Below are 22,571 nucleotides of genomic sequence, written 5' to 3' on the forward strand. Positions count from 1 at the left end.
GTAGAAGTGGTGAAAGTAGATGAGTTTAAATATTTGGGGTCAACTGTTCAAAGTAATGGAGACTGTGGTAGAGAGGTGAAGAAGAGAGTGCAGACTGGGTGGAGTGGGTGGAGAAAGGTGGCAGGAGTGATTTGTGACCGAAGAATACCAGCAAGAGTGAAGGGGAAAGTTTACAAGACAGTAGTGAGACCAGCTATGTTGTACGGCTTAGAGACGGTGGCACTAACAAAAAGACATGAGGCAGAGCTGGAGGTGGCAGAGCTGAAGATGTTGAGATTGTCTTTGGGAGTGACAAGAATGGACAAGATTAGGAATGAACATATCAGAGGGACAGCTCAGGTGGGACGGTTTGGGGACAAAGTCAGAGAGGCGAGATTGAGATGGTTTGGACATGTGCAGAGGAGGGACCCAGGGTATATAGGGAGAAGGATGCTGAGGATGGAGCCACCAGGCAGGAGGAGAAGAGGGAGGCCAAAGAGGAGGTTTATGGATGAGAGAGGACAAGCAGGTGGTTGGTGTGACAGAGGAAGATACAGAGGACAGGGCGAGATGGAAATGATTGATCTGCTGTGGTGACCCCTAACGGGAACAGCCGAAAGAAAAAGAAGTAGTCAGGCTAACAGGTAAATGCATTAATTTGAATGTTGTTTGGTACAGAATTTATGCTATTCTTATGTAGCAAGATGAAATCAAGATTGAAATATGTTGCTACTAGCTTGGCTCGTGGGGATTCCACTTTCCACTCAGAGTATTGGCATCGTGAGCAAAGAGTTTGGTGTTTAAATCCTACCAGGTGCCACAAAGATATACCAGTTGGTTACACCAACAACAGCTGGCTTCTGTGATGCACTTTCTGTTACTCTGTGGTGCTCAATTGCTGTATCACAGTGGCAAAGACCTGAAGGTCTCTGGTTTTTCATAAAATATGTATTTGAATGTATGCAGTGGCATTTTTGTCTTCTAATTTCTCATTGGAAATGAATACCATTTCTCCATTTCAAAAATTTGGTCAAAGTGCATGTGTCTGTTGTCGCACAAACATAAAAGATTGCTGTGTGGTACTTGCTTCTGGTCTGGTGGAGAGTGCATTGCCTGGATTTCTGCTGATAGCTTGCTTGAACCCACATGAATCAAGTGTTCTTGGTTGGTCAAGCGTTTTCATAATTCACAGGAGTGAGTGAACTGGATTTTCACTTTAAATATGCCTTTGAAATGTTTCAATTGGCCTTGAAATGTCTCCAGGAGATCTGCCAACATTATACTTTTTCTTCTCCATTGATTTTCATGGGGGCCTTTTTTCTTTTTGCAGTCATTATTTTTCTTTTATTTGATGATGGTATCAGTTGACCACTGAACGATTTGGACATTTGGCTGCCTGCGGCTTACCTCCAGCTACTATTACTCTAAGAGTTTCAGCATTTCAAAAAAGGAAATTTTGCAGAACAAGTTGAAATTTGGCTGCCCCTTGTCACCAGTCTTGTTTATGATGTTCATGGTTATCAGATGCGTACTGGGCAGGTTTGAGACCATAGCAAAGTGACTGGGATGTGAATCAGCACATCGAAATCTCAGACTATGGTCCTATGTCTGAAAAAAGTGGATTGTCCCCTCTGGGCCACGGGAGCTTTACTGCCCCTTGTGGAGAAATTTAAGTATCTTGGGGTCTTGTTCACAAGTGGGGGTAAATTGGAAAGTTAGATCAATGGACTGATTGGGGCTGCATCTGATGTTGTGTGGACGCTGTACCCAAAACTTGTGGTGAAGAAAGAGCTGAACCAGAAGGCAGCTCTCGATTTGCCAGTCACTTTATGTTCCAGTCCTCATCTATGGTAGTAAACTTTGGATAATGACATTCCTCCATCAGGTATCTAGGCTTACTCTCTGGGACATGGTAAGAAGTCCAAATATCAGGGAGGAACTTTGAGTGGAACTGGTGCTTCTTCACATCGAAAAGAGCCAGCTGAGGTGATTCTGGCATCTGGTGGGGATGCCCCTGGTTGTCTCTCTAGGGAGGTCTTCCAGGCAAGTCCAACAAGGAAGAAGCCCCAGGAAAGACCCAGAACATGCTGGAAGGATTATATATTTCAGCTGCCTCGGGAAGATCTCAGGATACCCCAGGAAAAGTTAGAAGTCTTGACCAAGGATCATGGATTTTGAAAAAGCCACTAATTTAATTTTTGGGGACATTCAGTGTGAGGTTCTTCACATTTTTCTGGACATATCCTGAAAATTTCAACTTGTGCCACAGAATTAGCTTTATTAGGTAATTTTTGAGCTAATCTCTTGGATTATATGATAAATTCCTGTCCAGTGCAGTTGAGATACATGTTGTACAACTGAATTGCAGCTTATTGATGTCACCATATCTTCACGTCCACACTCATAATTACTTTAAGAGTGTGAAGCTGTTTGGCCAGAAAGGGGAAGAAAAAACAAACAAACTCATGAACCTTTCAAAGACAGGTTTCTGTGTGTGCCAAGGAGGGACGAATAAGACAGAACAAAAAGTAGGAGAGACTGGAATTTGGATGATCTGTGAGAAGTTTCCTGTGAAGGTTTCTCAGGGTATCAGTTAAAAACCTCTTCTGTTTTGTTTTGTTTTTTGTTTTTGTTTTTTTCTTTTAATCTTCCCTCTGGTGGTTGTTTGTGATTGGCCTGCTGTCAGCTGGTAGTTTCCATCTTTCGTCAAGTGGGAAGTGGCACCGTCTTGAAATCAGAAGCATGACTTTTTGTACTATTGTTAAACCAAATTCTTCTTCCTCTTTCTGTGTTTGGCCTGTGTGGAGTTGTTGTTGTAATACATACTTTTTGAGGATCCTGCCACTCAACAGTTCCTGCAGTTACCTGCCTGACTGTTTTCTTTGTGGTGGTATCAAAAGCGTCCTTGATGTTGTCCACGATGGTTTGAAAGACAAATTCTCTGCACTTTGCAAGGAACAGGAAGAATTTGTGGCAGTCACCTTGCTTTTGAGTGCAGGGATTCTGACACTTCATCAGCATCTTTTGAGTTTGTCTATTTTTGTATTTATTTATTTATTTATTTATTTTTAGCTTTTTTATTTTTCTATTTCTCTGTATGATTTTGAGCTTTCTTTCCTGTCCCATTTTTCTTTTTTTGGTCAGAAATAAACCAAAGAAATTCATTTACAGATAATGTAGTTTGTGTACATGAATGGAAACTTTTTACTTTGTTTTACTCAGACACTTTTTTATTCAAAAGGAAAACTATTTTGCTGTCATGAATTAAATTGTAGGGTGTTCGCTGGCTGTGGCAAGATTTGAGCTGCTGCAATGCATCTTCTGTTTGTCAACTTGTGTGTGGATGAGCATTTCCATGCTGGAAAAGTTGCGTCTTTTCCAGGAGGAACCCTGTTCAAGTGTGCACACAGCTTTTGTCAAGTGTCCATGTATCGGTCCGAGTTGGTAGTGCTGCCATGTTACAAAAATTCTGAGGAACATGCCGTCCCACCTGCACTTGATGCTGTGCATCTGTGGTAGTTATGGGGCGTCTGCTGCAGGCCTGCTCATGCAGACTCATCATGGCTGGATTTTCGCCCTTCAAACTCCTTGCCCACCTCCTGACAATCCTGACATTCTCATAGACGTTGCCAAAGACTACATTCATTCATCAATAAATGTCCACGGAGTCCACAATCCTCCGCCGTGAGGAATTCAAAAATGGCACATTGTTTCAAACACACATCCGTGTAAGTCACCATTTTTACTAACTACTGTGTCCATGTGTTACCAGCAGAGGTTTGATGAAGTCACTGTCAAGTCATTCTCAAGTCATGGATCAGCAAGTCCCAAGTCTCAAATCAGCTTGCAAATAATTGGTTCTCATTATGACTTCGGACTTGACGTGAGACTTGTGACTTGCCGATTCATCACTTGAGAGTTACTTGCTGGTGGCTTCGTCCCACCTCTGGTTACCAGGATGTATAAAGTACCTCAAAGTGATACTTGAGTGAAACTATAAGTATCTTAGCATAAAATTACTTTGGTAAAAGTTAGTCTCCTTTAAAAATCTTAGTTGAGTAAAAGTCTTAAAGTATCTGACACTTACTGTATTTAAGTACTTTAAGTATAAGTATAAAAGTAAATTTCTCATATAAAATGTACTTTAAGTAAAAAATATTGAGTAAAAGTAAAATCCAAAATGAGTGGAAAGTGAAACAGCGACAGGAAAAGAAAGCCAGTGAGGTGTCTGGAGAAGTTGTAGTAGTTGGTGTTGGTGACGGGATGAATGAAGCAACAGGTGGATGTATATAGCTGTAAGTAAAGCTGTTGTTCTTTTTTCTGAATATGCAGTCATTTTCCTGGAAGACCCACACGCACTTTTCTGTTAAACACAACAGCCAGGCTCTTGTCAAACAGAAAAATCATTTATAGCTGAGCATTTGTGCCAAATTTAAGGAAAAGTAAAAAAAACAACTTTTTAAGCGTCACCACCACCAACCACAAGAAAGTAACCAAACGCAGCGCTCTTTGTGCTCTCAAATCCAAAACACAGCCCTGCTTTTACGCACTGCTTCTCTGCAAAAAAAAAAGAAAAAAAAATTCAAATAAACTCCCCTTAACTCCGATCGTGCACAGACCTCTAGCAGGTGCTGATCCGTGTGTGCATTTGGGGCACATATTCAACTTGTCATCTTTTACATTTTGTGTCTTTTAAACGTGTTTTATGCCAAACGCGGCACTTGATGCAACAAGGGTGAAAGGCGCTGTGCTCCAAATGAAGAGGGCTATCTGCTGCGCTCCAGTGTGAGGAGCTCAGTGCTGCCACCGGCTTACTTTTACCTTTGCAAACAGGCATTCCCCATTCAAACTTCTTCTACTTTTATATTGTAGTAACAAGTAAAGAAGATGGTTCAGGGAAGTGTATCGGAGTAAACGTATACATTTTATGGGCCATACTAAAATAGGAAATGGACAAAATGGGGCGGAATGGGTACTGATGATCACAAAATGGGGGAGTAAAATGTAACGAAATGGAGCAGATTGAACCAGACTGACTCCAAATAATTACTTTTATTTAATTGCTTAGCTTTTGTTTTTGTGAGATGCGCTCAGTACATGTAGTAGGGGCCGGTGCGTGCGTCATCTAGCACTCAAGAGATGAAACTTCAGTCAATGGGTCAGTCTGCTCCATTTCACAACTTTTAACCCCCATTTTGTGATTATCAGTCCCATTTTGCTTAAAAATGATTAAATAAAAGTAATTAATTGAATCATATTTGGAGTCAGTCTGGGTCAGTCTGCTCCATTTAGTTACTTTTTACCCCATTTCGTGATTATTAGGCTCCATTTCGCCCCGTTTTGCTCCATTTCGTATTTTAGTATAGCCGCATTTCATTGAGGAAACGTAGTGGAGTAAAAGTGAAAGTCTGCAAAAAATGTAAATAACGAAGTAAAGTATAGATATGTCAAAATTCTACTTAAGTACACTAATGAAGTATTTCTACTTTGTTACATTACAACACTGTGTTAGAATGAAGGCAATTCTGTGCATGCCTGAAATTTCAGACAAAAAAACAGTTTGGTGTAGCAATAGCAACACCTACCCAGCATCATTTTGGATGTTATTTACATTTGTCACCTCAAAGGCCAACAGCTGCAGAAAAGCTTGACAGCAGGAATCTGTACAGATAACTTGTGGAAATATACCGGTCCAGTACCATTTTACACTGCCCGTTGCAGCCTGCAGTCTGGAAAGCTTTTATCTGACCACCCACTGGTGAGTCACTTGTGCAGGCTTCCTTCACCATCAGCAGGGACCTGCCCGAGGACTGGAGAGTGTTTATGAATGGAAGAGACATACACATGCACCTTCTCTGTAAAACAGGCTCATTTACATTACATACACACAAACTTTTAGTACTCGACAAAGCAGCTTTGTAACCTCGCTTTGGCCTGTTAACCATCTTAGGATTTAATAGCTTTGAATAATATCTGCATTCTTACACTTTATGCTGTTGATTGTGAGAACATTTCACAGACTACAATGTGGCGATAAGAAGAAAATGTGGCTCATTATGATCGGACTCCAAGATAAAGGCAGACAGCCTAATTGGAGAGAGATCCTGTGCAGCTCATATTATGCTAAAGTGGTCATAATATGAACAGAGCTGAGCTTTATAGTGCTTCAGTTCATGTTTCTGACTTATGTCAGTGTTGCATAAAGCCATTAAGTCTCTTTCGCTGCTAAGTAGCCGTTGGCCTGCAGCTGCACCGCATTCACACTTCTTCACATCCTGATACGTTTCAGAACACAAACACGTGTCAAGCCCATGCTGTTGAGTTATGATAGTAATCATGAGAGTGCACTGGAATGCAGAGATGCCTGACACCACAAAATCACTTTATTCACAGATATACAGCCAGGTTCATAAGTATTTGGACAGTGAGACTTTTGGTAATTTTGCCTCTGTGTATTCCCACAAGTACAACAATCAAGATGTGGTTGCAGCGGAAATTTTTTGCTTTAATTTGAGGGGTTAAACATTAAACATTTGGGAATTTCTGCCATTTTTTAATACACCGTTCCTCCACTTTTGCGGCCCGTAAGTAAGTGGGCAAAGTAAATATAATCGGTTTCCCAGCCAGTTTTCTTTACATGAGTCAGGATGACACATGAACATTTTAAAGTCATTGAATGTGCTGTGGACTTCATTTACATCAATCAAGAAAGAATACAAAGAGTGTAGTACTGTGTGGTAAGTGTGGCTGGAGCAGGCGGTTCTCAAAAAAATGAGTGACTGTGCAAGGAGGAAGCAAGTGATGGCAGACACCAAGAGGCCCAGGCAACTCTGAAGCTGTTGTGAACAAAAGAAAACATTTTTAATGCTGTGATGTTTGCATTTCGATCTCCTCTCTAGCCTTACTGGTTGTGGAGCTGTCCTGTAAAATGTTTATTTGTTGTCCAGTTATATAATTTCATGACTTCTTTGTGAGGTTGACATAATGCCACTTATACAGTTTGATAAATGATTCACTGATTGAGATCCGCTTCACGTCGTCTCTCGAGCTATATTTCTTGGGGTAGGTGATGGTCAAGAGTGAGGTGGACTTGTGACCAGGGGATCCTTGGTTTGTCAAGGTCCATATATCCCAGGTTGATCTCGGTGTGTATTCAAGTGATTGGCAGCATGCTGACATTGTGGGTGGATGGGTGAATGTGAGGCATCATTGTAAACTGCTATGAGCATCTGCATCAGATGGAAAAGTGTTCTAGAAATGCAGTCAATTTATGATTTAATAGTTGCAAATATCCTTGAAAATGTGTATTTCTGAATATGTATTGTATGTAGCTTTGATTACCTTTGACCGATCAGCTTCAAATGTTTGTCACTTACACCTAAGGAATATTCTGAAAACGTTTGGTGGAAATCCACTCATGCATTTGTAAGTTATGTGGTAAACTGACAGATTTTAATATCTTGCACAATAAAAGTTTCTTTGTCCACCTTTTTTTCTTTCTTTCTTTCTTTAATATTTATTTCATTCATTTAAAAGAAAAAACAGAAAAACAGAAACAAAGCACCACAACACCAGAATGAAAAGGAGCAAAAAGAAGAACAAGTCTTATGATTTCTGCCCCCTCCAACAACACAATCACCCAATACCCAGCACCATAATCAACACCATTCAACAGACTACATTTCTTTAACTCGTCACATACCACTGACCCATTTCATAATTATGACCATTAATTAATAAATTACATCTCTGACAGGTTACATTCCAAACTCAAAACACTCCAAGCATTATTAACAGATCACGTTTTTTTTTTTTTTTACTTCCTTGCAGCCCACTGACTTATTTCACAGTTTCATACTTACTTAATACATCTAATTTAATACGTTTTTTTTTTTTTTTTAAGCAACCTTAATTCTTTAATTTCTTTATTAATATTGTTCCATAATTTTACACCATTTACTGCAATACTCCTTTCTTTTACTTTAGTTCTAAATCTTGGTTTTTTAAAGACTTCTATTCCTTTCAATTTATAACTACTTACTCTTTTTCCAAACATATTTTGAATGTTTGTAGGTAAAGTATTTTTATTAACTTGGTACATTGTTTGTAATATTTTCAAATCGACTAAATCATGAAATTTAAGTACCCTATACTTAATAAACAATGGATTAGATGGATCTCTAAAACCACTGTTACTAATCACTTTTAAAGCTCTTTTCTGCAAAATAAATAAAGGTTGTATATAGGTTGTATATGTTGATCCCCAGATTTCTACACAAAATGTTAAATATGGGACAATCAATGAATTGTGCAATGTTAAGAAACCATAACTATTTAATGAATATTTTACTTTATGCAAAACAGCAATGGCTTTCGCTATTTTTCCTTTTATGTAATTTATGTGTGACTTCCATGTAAGATCTTCATCAATCATGACTCCTAAAAATTTCGTTTCTTTTACCCTTTGTATATCCATTCCATCTATTTGTAATGTCACATTAGTTTTTTTCACTGTATCATTAAACAATATAAAATTTGTCTTAATATTTAGTGACAATCTGTTTATATCAAACCAATGTTTAACTTTTTCCAATTCTGTATTTATCACTTGTGCTACTTCCTGTATATCTGATCCAGAGTAAAACAGCGTTTATCATCAGCAAATAAAATACTGCCAAGCACATTTGATACATTCACAAAATCATTGATATACAAAATAAACAGTTTGGGTCCAAGTACCGATCCTTGTGGTACTCCATAAATAATGTTACACAATTCTGATTTGGTATTATTTATCTGTACAAACTGTTTTCTATTTTCTAAGTAGCTTTTTACCCACTCCATATTGTTGTAAGGTAAGTGTTTTGAGGGCAGGGGGTTAAATTTTTTTTTTATTATTATTATTTGGTTCTGATTCGATTCTTTAATTCCAAACTGTGAGTGATTACATTACATTCCTATGTATCTGTTTCCACAGAGAGTGAGATGCTCCCTGTGATGCATCCTCGTTCTTTAGCTGCCTCCCACCAAGCCTCCATCCAGCAAAACGGTGATGACTCACGACTTTCAATCAGCATGTGTGACCTTAGCGTGCACCAGCAGGAGATGCATGTGGAGGAGGAAGATGAGGAAGAGGATTTGCCACAACCCCTGAGCTCCTCCTCCTCCTGTCACGTGCCGCAAAATGCACAGAACTCCCAGCAGTCTTTGCTCATGCCCACCCACTTGGAGACAGATCTACATTTCCACTCAGTGCATGGCATCCACGTGACAGCTCTGGATAAGCAGACAGTCGCTCGGCTAGATCACCGGGGCGATGAGAGGACCCTGGTGTTCACCAGCCGGCCGCTACGCTGTTCAGAAACAGTTTTTGTGAAGGTGCCAAAAACGGTAACGAACGTGCGGCCTGGGTCTCTTTCTTATGGTGTGACGTCGTGTGACCCAGCCACTGTGAAACCCAGTGATCTGCCTCACAATCCCAAGTCCCTGTTTGACCGCAAGGAATTCTGGCTGGTTTGCCGGGTTGGTGTCCCACTGCAGGCCGGAGATATCCTGGGCTTTGTGGTGAATGCAGAAGGCAAGTTCATGGTGACCCATAACGGCATCAGTGCAGGGAGGCAGCTGTGTGTAGATAACTCCAGGCCGCTCTGGATGTTCTACGGTCTGCACGGCGCCGTCGCACAACTGAGGATTTTAGGTAAGTTCATTTGACACTGCTTCTTGAACCAATCATAGAAGTCATTTCCAAATGTTTTCATTCTTATATTGTAGATTAACATCAGCTTTTTTATAATCACAAATCAGTTTGAAATTAAATACTCGTATGTTTCATATCCATCTGAGCCAGAAGTCGACACTCTGTTTACATTCCTATTCTCACCTAAGGTCATAACTTTGGGTAATGACCGAAAGAACAAGGTTGTGGATACAAGTGACGGAAATAAGATTCCTTTGTTGAGCATTTGGGTTTACACAAAACAGGATGAGAAGCTCAAGTGTCAGGGAGGGACACTGAGTAGAGCTGCTGCTTCTTCACATTGAAAGGAGCCAGCTGACGTGGTTTCGGCATCTGGTGAAGATGTCCCCTGGTCACCTCCCTAGGGAGGCATGTCCAACTTAGAGGAGACCCTGTGGAAAAACCCAGGAAACATTGGAGGGATTGTATTTCCCAACACATTGGTATCTCCCAAGAAGAGTTTGAGGACTTGGCTGAAGATAAGGAAGTGTGGGTTGAGCTGCTTGGTCTACTGCCACCGTGACCCATACCCAGATAAATGTCAGAAAATGAATGAATGAAAAAGTACTGACAAATTGAAACCCAGTTACACTGTTGATGGGATTATTCCTGTTGCAAGCACATGCACATAATGAGCTACTGTGCAGAGTGTATTCCTCAGCCAAGGCTCAAAATTAAACCTTACCCTTGTGAAGCGCCTTGGAGCAATTTATTTTGTGATTTGGGGCTATATAAATGAAGTTAATGGAACTGAAGCATCTTTTGGAACTGTGGCAGCAGATACTCAGTAAAAATCACTTGTATCGGGAACAAAAAGTTGTTCAGGACATCCCTACTTGCAAACCTTAACTATATATATATAATATCAAGGGCTACATCTGTCTGTCTGTCTGTCCGGGATAAACTCCCAATCTATAATATGTAGCCCTAAAAACTATATATATTCTGAATCCTCATGACATGCGGAACAAACTGGTGCCATTTTTTTAAAAGTTGAACTGAAAATTACCCCCAAAATAGCCGGCTGTGGGTATGACCAGGCAGATTCAAACGTCCGGCCTTGTATATGTGTTGGCCATCCCTGTTTATTTAATCCCTTTCTACAGCACACTCAGCACAGCCACAGCACACTCAGCAAAACAACAACATGCTTAGGCTGAGGCTGTGGGTATGACCAGGCTGATTCAAATTTCCAGCCCTGTATATGTGTTGGCCATCTCTGTTTATTTAATCCCTTCCTTCAGCGACTTTATGTTCTCAACTGTTAAACACCTGACTGTCCTGTACAACCCAGTTTGCCTTCCTGTCTGAATACATTCATTTTATGTTTGTAAAATTGCAATGTAAAAACAGTGAAATACACCACTACCTCAGTTTTGATTCATTAATATTTACATTTCCTGTTACCTACCTTTTGTGTGTAATTTTGTTATAAATTTGATTGCAAAACAAAGTCTGCATGAAGGACTTCAAATGTGTTTGTCTCTTAACCAAGTATTTCCACTGAGTTTGGGGAGTCCACCTCTTATAGTCCTGCTGGACAAACTTTAGTCCATTAACTATTATATTTAGAAGACATAAGCATTACAAAAACAAATGTTGGGCAATTGTTTTGAAATGATTGGCATTTGGCTTATGTCTAAAACAGCAACAAGCACTAACTGTTACACAGCTATTATCACACACCCTCAAGTTTCAATTTCCTCTGCCAGAGTAATCCCTTAAGTGATGAAAGGGGAAGATAAACTTTTCCCATGGGGGTTGAGAATTTTTGCTCCCTGGTCCCTATCCTCCTCTGATATCAAACAGATTAGTAGGCTTGTAAATACACATGTAGACACACAATTACACTTGTCTGGTTTGTAAAAACATGTTTGTATGTATAAGCTGAGAAATAAAGGGAGCTTCTCCTTTCTGTTGCAAATACTGTAAAGGTGCAAATATTCGCGTGGGATTTATTATGCGAATTTCGCGAATTAAACAAGGTCGCCAAATTAAATACCGCTATTTTAATACATAACGTACATATACGTACATATTCATGATGTAAACGCGAATATTAATACCGCTAAATACGAGGTCTGTTAGAAAACTATGCGACCTTTTTATTTTTTGCAAAAACTATATGGATTTGAATCATGTGCGGTGACATCAGCCAAGCTTGAACCTTCGTGCACATGCGTGAGTTTTTTCACACCTGTCTTTTGCCTCATTCGCAACCGACAGGCAGGTATAAAGTCTGTATTAATGTTATCTTGGTTCTTCCTGGGTGGTTCTTATGGCAACTGATCCAATCCCAAGCAAGGACTATTTGTATATAAAAATGTATTTCCTAAAATAATACATTTTGGGTTTCAAATGAAATTTATGTAGCTTTTTACCCCTCGAAATCCTCAAAAAGCTTCTGCTTCAGGGGGCTTCGCCCCCCTGAGCCCCCCATGAGGGTGTTGCCCCTCGACCCCACCGGGGGCCCTGCGGCCCACTGGACCCCCAACTCAAGGATTTGAACCCCCCCTTTCACATTCCTATATACGGCCCTGATATATATATAAACTGTCAGAAACCGTCTCAGGGAAGCTCATCTGCATGCTCGTCGTCCTCACTGGGGTCTCGACCTGACTCCAGTTCGTCGTTGTAACCGACTTGAGTGGGCAAATGCTCACATTCGCTGGCGTTTGGCACGTTGGAGAGGTGTCCTCTTCACGGATGAATCCCGGTTCACACTGTCCAGGGCAGGTGGCAGACAGCGTGTGTGGCGTCGTGTGGGTGAGCGGTTTTCTGATGTCAGTGTTGTGGATCGAGTGGCCCGTGGTGGCGGTGGGGTTATGGTATGGGCAGGCGTCTGTTATGGATGAAGAACACAGGTGCATTTTATTGATGGCATTTTGAATGCACAGAGATACCGTGACGAGATCCTGAGGCCCATTGTTGTGCCATCCAAGAACATCACCTCATGTTGCAGTGGGATAATGCACGGCCCCATGTTGCAAGGATCTGTACATAATTCTTGGAAGCTGAAAATGTCCCAGTTCTTGCATGGCTGGCATACTCACCGGACATGTCACCCATTGAGCATGTTTGGGATGCTCTGGACCGGCGTATATGACAGCATGTACCAGTTCCTGCCAATATCCAGCAACTTCGCACAGCCATTGAAGAGGAGTGGACCAACATTCCACAGGCCACAATTGACAACCTGATCAACTCTATGCGAAGGAGATGTGTTGCACTGCATGAGACAAATGGTGGTCACACCAGATACTGACTGGTATCCCCCCCCCCCCCCCCCCCCCCATGAAACAAAACTGCACCTTTCAGAGTGGCCTTTTATTGTGGGCAGTCTAAGGCACACCTGTGCACTAATCATGGTGTCTAATCAGCATCTTGATATGGCACATCTGTGAGGTGGGATGGATTATCTCAGCAAAGGAGAAGTGCTCACTATCACAGATTTAGACTGGTTTGTGAACAATATTTGAGGGAAATGGTGATATTGTGTATGTGGAAAAAGTTTTAGCTCTTTGAGTTCATCTCATACAAAATGGGAGCAAAACCAAAAGTGTTGTGTTTATATTTTTGTTGAGTGTATTATTTATTGAAGCTGTGGTGGGTGTTTTTTAGATATTTGCATTAAAGTATTTCAGTGATGACAAAAGTGAAAGAAACATCTTCAATCTATCTTTGTATCTAAACCCATGCTGCACTCCACCAAATTTTGTGAAAGTGGACCATAATTATTGACATACTCCTGGTGACAAAAAAAAAAAAATAGTCCAACAATTCCAAACAGTCCACACATTATTCTACTGATGGATGATATAGATTAATTACATCATCCATCGGTGGACTGTTTCTTGGTAATTCTGTGCCAGTCAAGTTTGGATCTGTCAAATTTTTTTGTCGCATTTCAAAATGATACGCTTACAGTATCTCAAGAAGAACATAAAGCAACTGAAGATGTGTGGTGGAAAAACAAACAGCAACCCATCACATTTAAGACTGAAATGTTATCAAAGATATTCAAAGAAAATGATGATGGCTTTAATCTTAAACATATTCATGTAATTTCTCAACACACAAATTTCTATCAAGCACAAGGCACCCACACATCTTCACTCATCTTCAACCACTTATTCCGGATCGGGTCGTGGGAGCAACAGCTCCAGTCGGGAACCCCAAACTTCTCTTTCCCGGTCCAAATTAACTACCTCTGACTGGAGGATCCCGAGGTGTTCCCAGGCCAATGTGGAGATACTATATAATCCCTTCACTGAGCCCTGGGTCTTCACTGGGGTCTCCTCCCAGCTGGATGTGCCTGGAACACCTCCCTAGGGTGGCACCCAGGTCATGCACAAGGCTTCAGATCAAAATGTTGAGAAATTTTAATCTAATTTAACAAAATGTAAAAATGTTTTTTGATTTCTGATTTTTCTGTGGAGGAGGATTTGATTTGCATGTTCTTGGACTCTCACATGGAAAACAAGTGTTGAAGGCGAACACAGGAGCAACAACACTGTTGGTGTTTTCCAGAGTGTTTAAATACTTTCTTTAATGTCAAGGCTTGAACACATGTTGAAATGCCATCCTTCACTAGATGTGGTCTGTAATTTTCCATTCAGAGTTAAATGCAGCTTGTGATTCATCAGTGACCTTTGGAGGGTGTATTCCCACTTAACCAAGCCGTGAATTATTGTTTGCTTTATGTCCTGCTCTGAGATTTTATTGACTCATATATCTGTCTCTGGAATTTACATTCTTCTTCTACAGTTTGCATATCAATGTAAACTCTGCATCTTGAGTTCAACAGAAGCTCTGTAAACTCTGTTTCATTTTACATAATGATATCTCAAGTAACATCGCAAACTTTTGCAACCTGAACCACTTCTAGGTGGAATGCCACAGTACACTTAACAGCATTTACAGCCACTGTTTGTCCTGATCCATTAAAAATTGATTTGATGGCAGAATATTCTGTGCAAGACACAGCAGAAAGCAAACAGTCATCTTTGAGGCAAACCAGAAAACTATATTTGTCACTCATCAAACGCGCAAAAGCACGTTGATCTTGTGTTTCAGCCTGCGATCACAAAGCGCCACCAAGAAGTTAAACAGTTCAGTCCTCTTTGTATTAAAATTTACAGATCTAAAAACACAAAGTTGATGAAAATGGAACAGCTGATGACCAGGGTGGTCATGACCCAGGACCTGGGGTGGTCTCGTAGTGTAGCAGATGCAGCCCTGGTGCATGCTCCCACCCAGTCCCAACCTGACATTTAAAGGAAAAAAATCATAATTTCTTAGTCTTAAAATTTCTGAAATTAACCCATTTCAACCTATACTGCAAACAAATATCAACAGCATATTATACTGTAAAATTCAATAAAAATATCAAAGGCAAAGTACTAAATGGCTGGGTTACACATCAGCACTACATATTACAATTAATGCATGCATTTAAATATCATTTACATTTGCATTATTAATCATATATATAAGTATCTATTGTGATACATACAGTATTGAGTATCAGCAGTCCAATGATTGGTATCTGTGTTTGAGAAATGATATATACCCTTAATTGGGTCATTATTGAATCTTTTTTTTTATAAATTATTTAAAAAAAAAATCAACTAATTAGGGAATAACCCTGTTGTGTCTGATTTGCGGACGTTCATACTGGATTTTACGGTCGCAAATTGAGTTTTAAAATGGATATTTGCAACCACAAATCATCAGACACAACAGGATTATTCCCATTCTAATCCACTTCCATTGTTTGCATGGTTTATTTTTCTATAAGTAATTCGTTTGGCGAATCGTTGTGAAAGGGTGTGGTCAGCTCATCAAAGCTTACCGTCCCAACAGCGTCTTCATGCCAAACTGGAAATTCTGTGAGCAGACCCACAGATTTCTCCATCTTGTCAGTTGCATTGAGTTAAATCCACAGTAAATCCATCAATCAATCAAGTTAAATTCATTAAATCCACACATTGTTATCGCTGCACTGATTCTGTCAGACTCAGGTGACAACTGCACAGCAGCGCGGCCAGGGGCGGAGTACACATCAAATGTTAAATTGTTTTAATATTTTGCCACCGTCCACACGATATTTTATGGTCTGATATCTCCCACGATTAACCAATCAGATTTGCAAAATCATCCATTCCTGCTGAGATGAATTTACAGCACTACATGACATTGATTTATTCATTCAAAGAAAGCAATCTTTGTATATTGGTTGCATCCTGCACAAATTAATGAAATGATGGTTATGTTCCAGCCTTTTACCCTTATTTTTACTTATTTATAGTGAAGGGAATTTCTTATGGATAGGATAAAAAAGTGATTTCTGATGGTTCTTTGTTCAATCTTGCCATTTCTCTTGTCCTGATAGAAGCTGACAAAAACATAGTGGCGTTCCATGTACCGTATCCTCGAGTCTTTTCTCCTGGAGTCAGTCAGACGAGGACTGAGAAGATTATTTCTGTCTTGCGTGGGCTCCCAGCAGCCAGCGTTATGTATCTGGAGGGGAGCTAGTGATCACTCCTCCTGATACCTTCCATATGCATTATTAAAATGTAATTGCATAGAGGACTGAGACACTGGGATTTCCACCCACACCACATTCCCTTAATGCCGGTCCTGCACTTGTCTCCGCACTTTGTCTTTCCCTGTGCATTTTCCTCCTCGCTTCCCCTCCTTTCCCAATTCTTGGGGGTATAAATGTTCCTCGAGTCATTACCCCCTCCTGCTGCGGGGAGTGAATTTGTGACGCCTCTCGTCACCCACTCGCTGCTGCCGCACGCCACACATTACCATGGCAACCCATCGCCATTGAGGCAAGTGACAGTTTCTCGTGGCTGGGTGTTGTCAAGCCTGTGAAGTGGAACAGATGGGAGTCTATCGCTCTCCTGTGGGTTCTTAGGAAGGGAGATTTTCAAGTTATGCTGCATTTTCATATTTTATAATCAGTAATGGCCTAGTCGCTTGTTTTCTCTTTGTCGGTGTCACGATGGGCTGCATGTGATATATGTGTCTGCATGTTGTGGAATGAAACCTTGAAGTGCTGACAGAGATGGAAAAGTGACGTGAGGGGGCGTGTCTCCAGTGAAAACGCTGTGCATGTAGGGGCTTCCTTTACTGCACACATAACTAAAGTAGGGAGGGGTGTTATTTCAAAAAAATTGGAAATCTATAAATGTTTGCATGGAATATGGAAATATACATGGAATAAACCATAGCAGGGTAAATTTTGGGTCGTTTGGATCCAAAAACCCATATGGACGGAGCCAGTGAAGATATCGGGTTCAAAAATCGCCACAAATATCAACGAAAATGTCATATCTTGAGAACCGCTGCACCTAGAGACTTGAAATTTGGCTCCAAATGTTGCTTGACCCCAAGTTTATATTCAACTTCTATAGTAACAATAAGCCTATCTGGTGTTTTTTAAGAGTAATTGACAAAAAAACTAATTTCAGTACATATGTTACAATCAATTGTAACAAACAAAATCTATGTAGTTTTTATTTCAGGAACATCAGTTGAGTATAATCATCACATGTAAAGAATGACATGGCCACAATGAACTAATTATAAGCAACAGAGTGGTTTTATACTTCAACAGCACATATATGACACAACGCGTTACTTGAAATTTTCAAACGTTCCGTCCATATGGGTTTTTGGAACCAAATGACCCAAAAATGATGCTGTTATGGTTTATTCCGTGTATATTTCCATATTCCATGCAAAAAGTTATAGATTTAAAAAAATTTTGAAATAACACCCTTCCCTAACTAAAGACATTTACATGAAATTCATAAAACAAGAGAAGATTAAAGTCACCTCGGACGAAAGGATACATGCAGGTTATCTATTCAGACTAATTAGAGGTGACCAAGCTGTTTGCTAGCAGCTGGCGAGTCACACAAGCCGCCCTAAGTAGTTACTTATTTGTAGTGCTGCAGGGAATGACTGTAGTGTGCATGCCTCTCTACCAAGTCTAGAAGATCACAAATAAATAGACAACTGAGAAAGGCTTGTTTCAACAAATTGGTATGCAATTGCTGCTATACCTGCTTTTGCAGAAGCTAATTTGTTGTAGATTTCCAAAAGCTACTGCGGATAGTTTATGTCAGGTGGCTGAAGAGCTCCAAGTAAAAGACATCAGAGTTATACAACAAAACTTTATACAATATTACACTGTCAACAGCTCACACAAATGGGCCTCTTTCTCTTTGCTCAGACTTTATATTGTTTTTGTTTCTCTCCATCTGTGGTTCTTTTTCCCCTATTGTCCTATTACAGAAATTTGGATTACCAACTTGTGGACTCTTACATCAATGAGCCAACCAATATTAGCTCACTCAACACACATGATGGCGGCTGTACCCAACTGGGAAGCGGTATTTCTGCCATGGGCAATTAAAGGATGCTGCTTTATGGATGCCAGTTGGGCCAGATCAGAGTTTGTGGACGTGGGGTTGGTAATCCCTTCTCTGAGGAGACATGGCTGCCAGTATGAGGACTGATAAGAGCTGATGGTTTTCAGCAACAGATCAAATGGGACAGACACCAGTTGCTCTGTGGAAGACTTCTCTATCCAACCCACAGAGATCATGGACACACGGACGAACAAGCCGGGGTCCTTGGCGCCCACTCACAGTCTCTTGATTCACTCATGCACCCACCCACAGAAACCAGACTCGCGAGTCATCTGCTTGTAGATAACACAGACTTTATATGTGTGACAGAGCGACACTCCACCAGATAATCGCTAATTATCAGCAGTGACTAATTTCTAGCGCTGAACAGTGTGAAAGATTTTTCATACCAGTTAGAAAAGGGATGTGCTGACTTAGCTCAGTTTTATGAGACTTAAAGGAAAACGAAAAGAAAATCTGTGTTGTAATGCTTTTCTGAACCTCCAGGCTCATCTCTGCAGCCAGATGTCAGAGGTCCATCAATCCCCAGCTCCCCATCCTGCGCGCACAACATTCCCACTCTGCTGTGCAATGGCAACTCAGAGCTCAACCTCAACACTTCCTTAAACGTTAACCTCAACTCCCACTGCCAGACGGTCTTCACTTCCTCCACAGGTTTGTGTGTTTGTTGTCTCTTCCTCCTTTCTTTCTCATAAGTACCTTTGCCATAGAGTTTATTTTAGCTGCACCTTATAATTTGGTGTTTTGTCATTACCCATAATGCACTGCATCACTAGACAAAATTACATGTGCATGAAATTTTTGGAAAGTTGTACTTTGGCAGGATTTACGAAGTTATGTGTCCTTTTCTTGAGTAATCAAGCAAATGTGTCACAGTTGCTATTTGCCTTGCTGACGATCCCCAATATTTGGGCAATCTTAAGACAGCAATATGCCTGAAAGATATCATCTTGTTGAAAATGTGAATGCATGTAGAGAGACACACAAGCTGGAATCGTTTTCAATTTTGAGTGCATGCTCCATAGTGTATTGCCACATTGCCTTATGGGTAATGACAAAACACTACAGCATAACTGATATGCATTTTTGGTGGGACTAATACTGATACTGATCGTGGGGAGTAAAAACATTTGCATACTGCCTTCACTCAGATTGGCAGTCACCCTGTCATATCCCACAGAATTTGGATATCATAGACTTCTCATGTATTTTGGCCCCTCTTTCCAGTTGGCATAGCATCCGTTTTTGTCTTACAGCTGTAAAATGCTCACTCTGATTGAAAATGAGTGGAAGCTGGTCACTTTTCCTCTGTCTCTCAGAACTAATGTGACCAAGGGATGTTGGGGGTCTCAGCCATGCTTGTCAGCAATGCCATCAGAGCACTCTCTTCTGGACAAACTATGTAATGATGCCATTATAATTACTTGCCATTGTAATTACAATTACTTCTTACAGAAGTACTTTTTATTGTTTATGTGCCAGTGACAACAGATCAAATTCCTTGTATGTGAGAACTTAGTTAGCAATAAATTTGATTCTGATTTCCAACAGCCAAAGTGTTTTCATGCATTGTTTATTTGGTAAAAGGTTTTCATATCTGCAAAATAAAATAAAACATATTGATGTTCATGAAATCAGCCAATATTATCAACCATCCAATATATTGGACGCCATTTGGGGGAGGATGTATAAAAAATGTAAAGTCCTATGTATTTACACTTGTATAGCATTTTACTCATGAAGCAGTGTTCTTCATATGTGCTCAAATGGTTTGGTCCCAGCATTTACAACATATTTTTTCCTAATTTACAGCAAATTAGGATAAAGATGTGGAGGCAGGACATTTTCAAAAAATTTTCATCACGTTTAAGCCCTTGTGCACGCATTAGAATTCCTTTCATAAGTGAGGCCAATGTGCAACATATTTAAACATTTGAAAACTGCTTGTTATTTATTTATCATGCAAATGTCATGTTTCCGATCAGAAAGTAAAGAACCAATTGATGTATTTGTACAAGGCACTGGTTCTTGTCATCACTGAACAGATGGTCATAGATAAGAAAATGTGCAAAGTAGTTATAGATTTCTAAAATATTTTTAAGAGATTACTTTAGATTTGGCTTGCTGACCTATCGTTGCTGTTCTTGTTGTGTCACACAGTCCCAACAAGTCTGCTGAACAGTATTACAGTTATATTCCCTGTTTTTACTCCAGAGTGTGGTCTTTCAGTATGAGAGCATGATTTCTTAACTTCAGTGCTTCTTTAAAATGTATTAAACTGTCATTCAAATCTTCTTCTTCTTCTCCTTGTTTCACGGCATTATGCATACAGCTTCATGGTGCATTGAGGCCAACTACTGTTCCAGAGTGCAAATTACAGTACCTCGTTCAGTTTACAGGAACAGCTTGTCATGCATATAGATGATGCCATCTTGTGGCCATAGATGATGATGCAGTGTATTTTTTAAACGTATATGTCACTTTGGAATGTAAACAGCAGAGCCTCCCAAACTAGTTTAAAAATAAACAAACCACTTGTAGTTCTTAAAATACTGTACAAGGAAAGTAAGCCACATTTAAGTTGTAAAAAACATTCTTCCATCATTTTTAGAGTACTAGAATGTTAAATAATTTCAAACCATTTTCTTGCGGTCACACATCTCTAACACATGATTCTCCTCAGGTACAACCCCAAGCTCTCCATTCTCCAGCCACCCACAGTCCCCAACCTTGGCATCCTGCTCAAGCTCATGGAGTGACGAGTGTACGATTTGCTATGAGAACGTCGTGGACACAGTCCTCTACGCCTGTGGACACATGTGTCTCTGCTACGCCTGTGCCCTCAAACTCAAGAAGATGGCTAATGCTTGCTGCCCCATCTGCAGGAGGACAATCAAAGATATTATCAAGACCTACCGGAGCACGTAGGCCTGTAATAATGTCCTATATAGTCAGGTTCAGCTCAAGGAAGGTGTTAAAGCCATCTAAGACTGTACAGATGCACAAACTCTGTGTGGGTTTTGACTTCGCTGCACCGTTATTATTCTTGCTGAATGTCAATCCTCCGTGTGTGTGTGTGTGTGTGTGTGTGTGTGTGTGTGTGTGTGTGTGTGTGTGTGTGTGTGTGTGTGTGTGTGTGTGTGTGTGTGTGTGTGTGTGTGTGTGTGTGTGTGTGTGTGTGTGTGTGTGTGTATTCTAGCTCAGGTACCTTACAGCAGGACATTAAACTCCGGCATTGAGATGTTTGTCTTCTACATATGTCTAATGCATATCGGGCAACAAATTACACTGTATTTGTTGCCTGTCTGATGCTTGATTTTTCTTTTCTCTCTGTTTGAAGTGCAGCTCCATCCAGAGATGGGTGTGTTATCTGTTCGGGAAACCGTCCTGTGCGCCGGCAACATTTCCTGTACGTTCATTTTGTGAATTGTTTTGTCATTTGTGTCTGTAGCGTGGCCCAAGCAGAGGGTCACCCCTTTGAGTCTGGTCTGCTTGAGGTTTCTTCCTCAGAGGGAGTTTTTCCTTACCGTTGTTGCTCTGGGAGTTGGTAAGGTTAGACCTTACTTGTGTGAAGCGCCTTGAGGCAACTCTGTTGTGATTTGGTGCTATATAAATCAAATCAATTTTATTTATATAGCGCCAAATCACAACAAACAGCCGCCCCAAGGCGCTTCACATTGCAAGGCAAAGCCATACAATAATTACAGAAAAACCCCAACTGTCAAAACGACACCCTGTGAGCAAGCATTTGGTGACAGTGGGAAGGAAAAACTCCCTTTTAACAGGAAGAAACCTCCAGCAGAACCAGGCTCAGGGAGGGGCAGTCTTCTGCTGGGACTGGTTGGGGCTGAGGGAGAGAACCAGGAAAAAGACATGCTGTGGAGGGGAGCAGAGATCAATCACTAATGATTAAATGCAGAGTGGTGCATATAGAGCAAAAAGAGAAAGGAAACACTCAGTGCATCATGGGAACCCCCCAGCAGTCTAAGTCTATAGCAGCATAACTAAGGGATGGTTCAGGGTCACCTGATCCAGCCCTAACTATAAGCTTTAGCAAAAAGGAAAGTTTTAAGCCTAATCTTAAAAGTAGAGAGGGTGTCTGTCTCCCTGATCTAAATTGGGAGCTGGTTCCAGAGGAGAGGAGCCTGAAAGCTGAAGGCTCTGCCTCCCATTCTACTCTTACAAACCCTAGGAACTACAAGTAAGCCTGCAGTCTGAGAGCGAAGCGCTCTATTGGGGTGATATGGTACTATGAGGTCCCTAAGATAAGATGGGACCTGATTATTCAAACCCTTATAAGTAAGAAGAAGAATTTTAAATTCTATTCTAGAATTAACAGGAAGCCAATGAAGAGAGGCCAATATGGGTGAGATATGCTCTCTCCTTCTAGTCCCTGTCAGTACTCTAGC

At 40.6% G+C, this 22,571-nt stretch overlaps 1 protein-coding gene and 1 long non-coding RNA gene across 3 annotated transcripts in view; one reads left to right on the plus strand and one right to left on the minus strand.

Annotated features, from left to right (window-relative positions):
• The window catches only part of LOC117523218 (E3 ubiquitin-protein ligase NEURL1-like), a 111,249-nt gene extending 89,998 nt beyond the window's left edge, over positions 1 to 21,251 (plus strand). For both annotated transcript variants that reach the window (XM_034184671.1, XM_034184672.1), the window contains 3 exons: positions 8,957 to 9,676; positions 18,649 to 18,816; positions 20,846 to 21,251. In XM_034184671.1, the coding sequence (XP_034040562.1) occupies positions 8,957 to 9,676; positions 18,649 to 18,816; positions 20,846 to 21,090 (1,133 nt within the window). In that variant the 3' untranslated portion in view covers positions 21,091 to 21,251. The remainder of the gene's footprint in view (positions 1 to 8,956; positions 9,677 to 18,648; positions 18,817 to 20,845) is intronic.
• On the minus strand, positions 3,863 to 13,962 carry LOC117523219. Its single transcript, XR_004564446.1, has 3 exons — positions 13,822 to 13,962; positions 8,719 to 8,723; positions 3,863 to 3,875 (listed from the first exon to the last, which is right to left on the minus strand). It is a non-coding gene; the product is annotated as an uncharacterized LOC117523219 (long non-coding RNA).
• Positions 21,252 to 22,571: the final 1,320 nt, after the last annotated feature.

This window comes from Thalassophryne amazonica, chromosome 13 (genome assembly GCF_902500255.1).
Source record: "Thalassophryne amazonica chromosome 13, fThaAma1.1, whole genome shotgun sequence".
NCBI lineage: Eukaryota > Metazoa > Chordata > Actinopteri > Batrachoidiformes > Batrachoididae > Thalassophryne > Thalassophryne amazonica.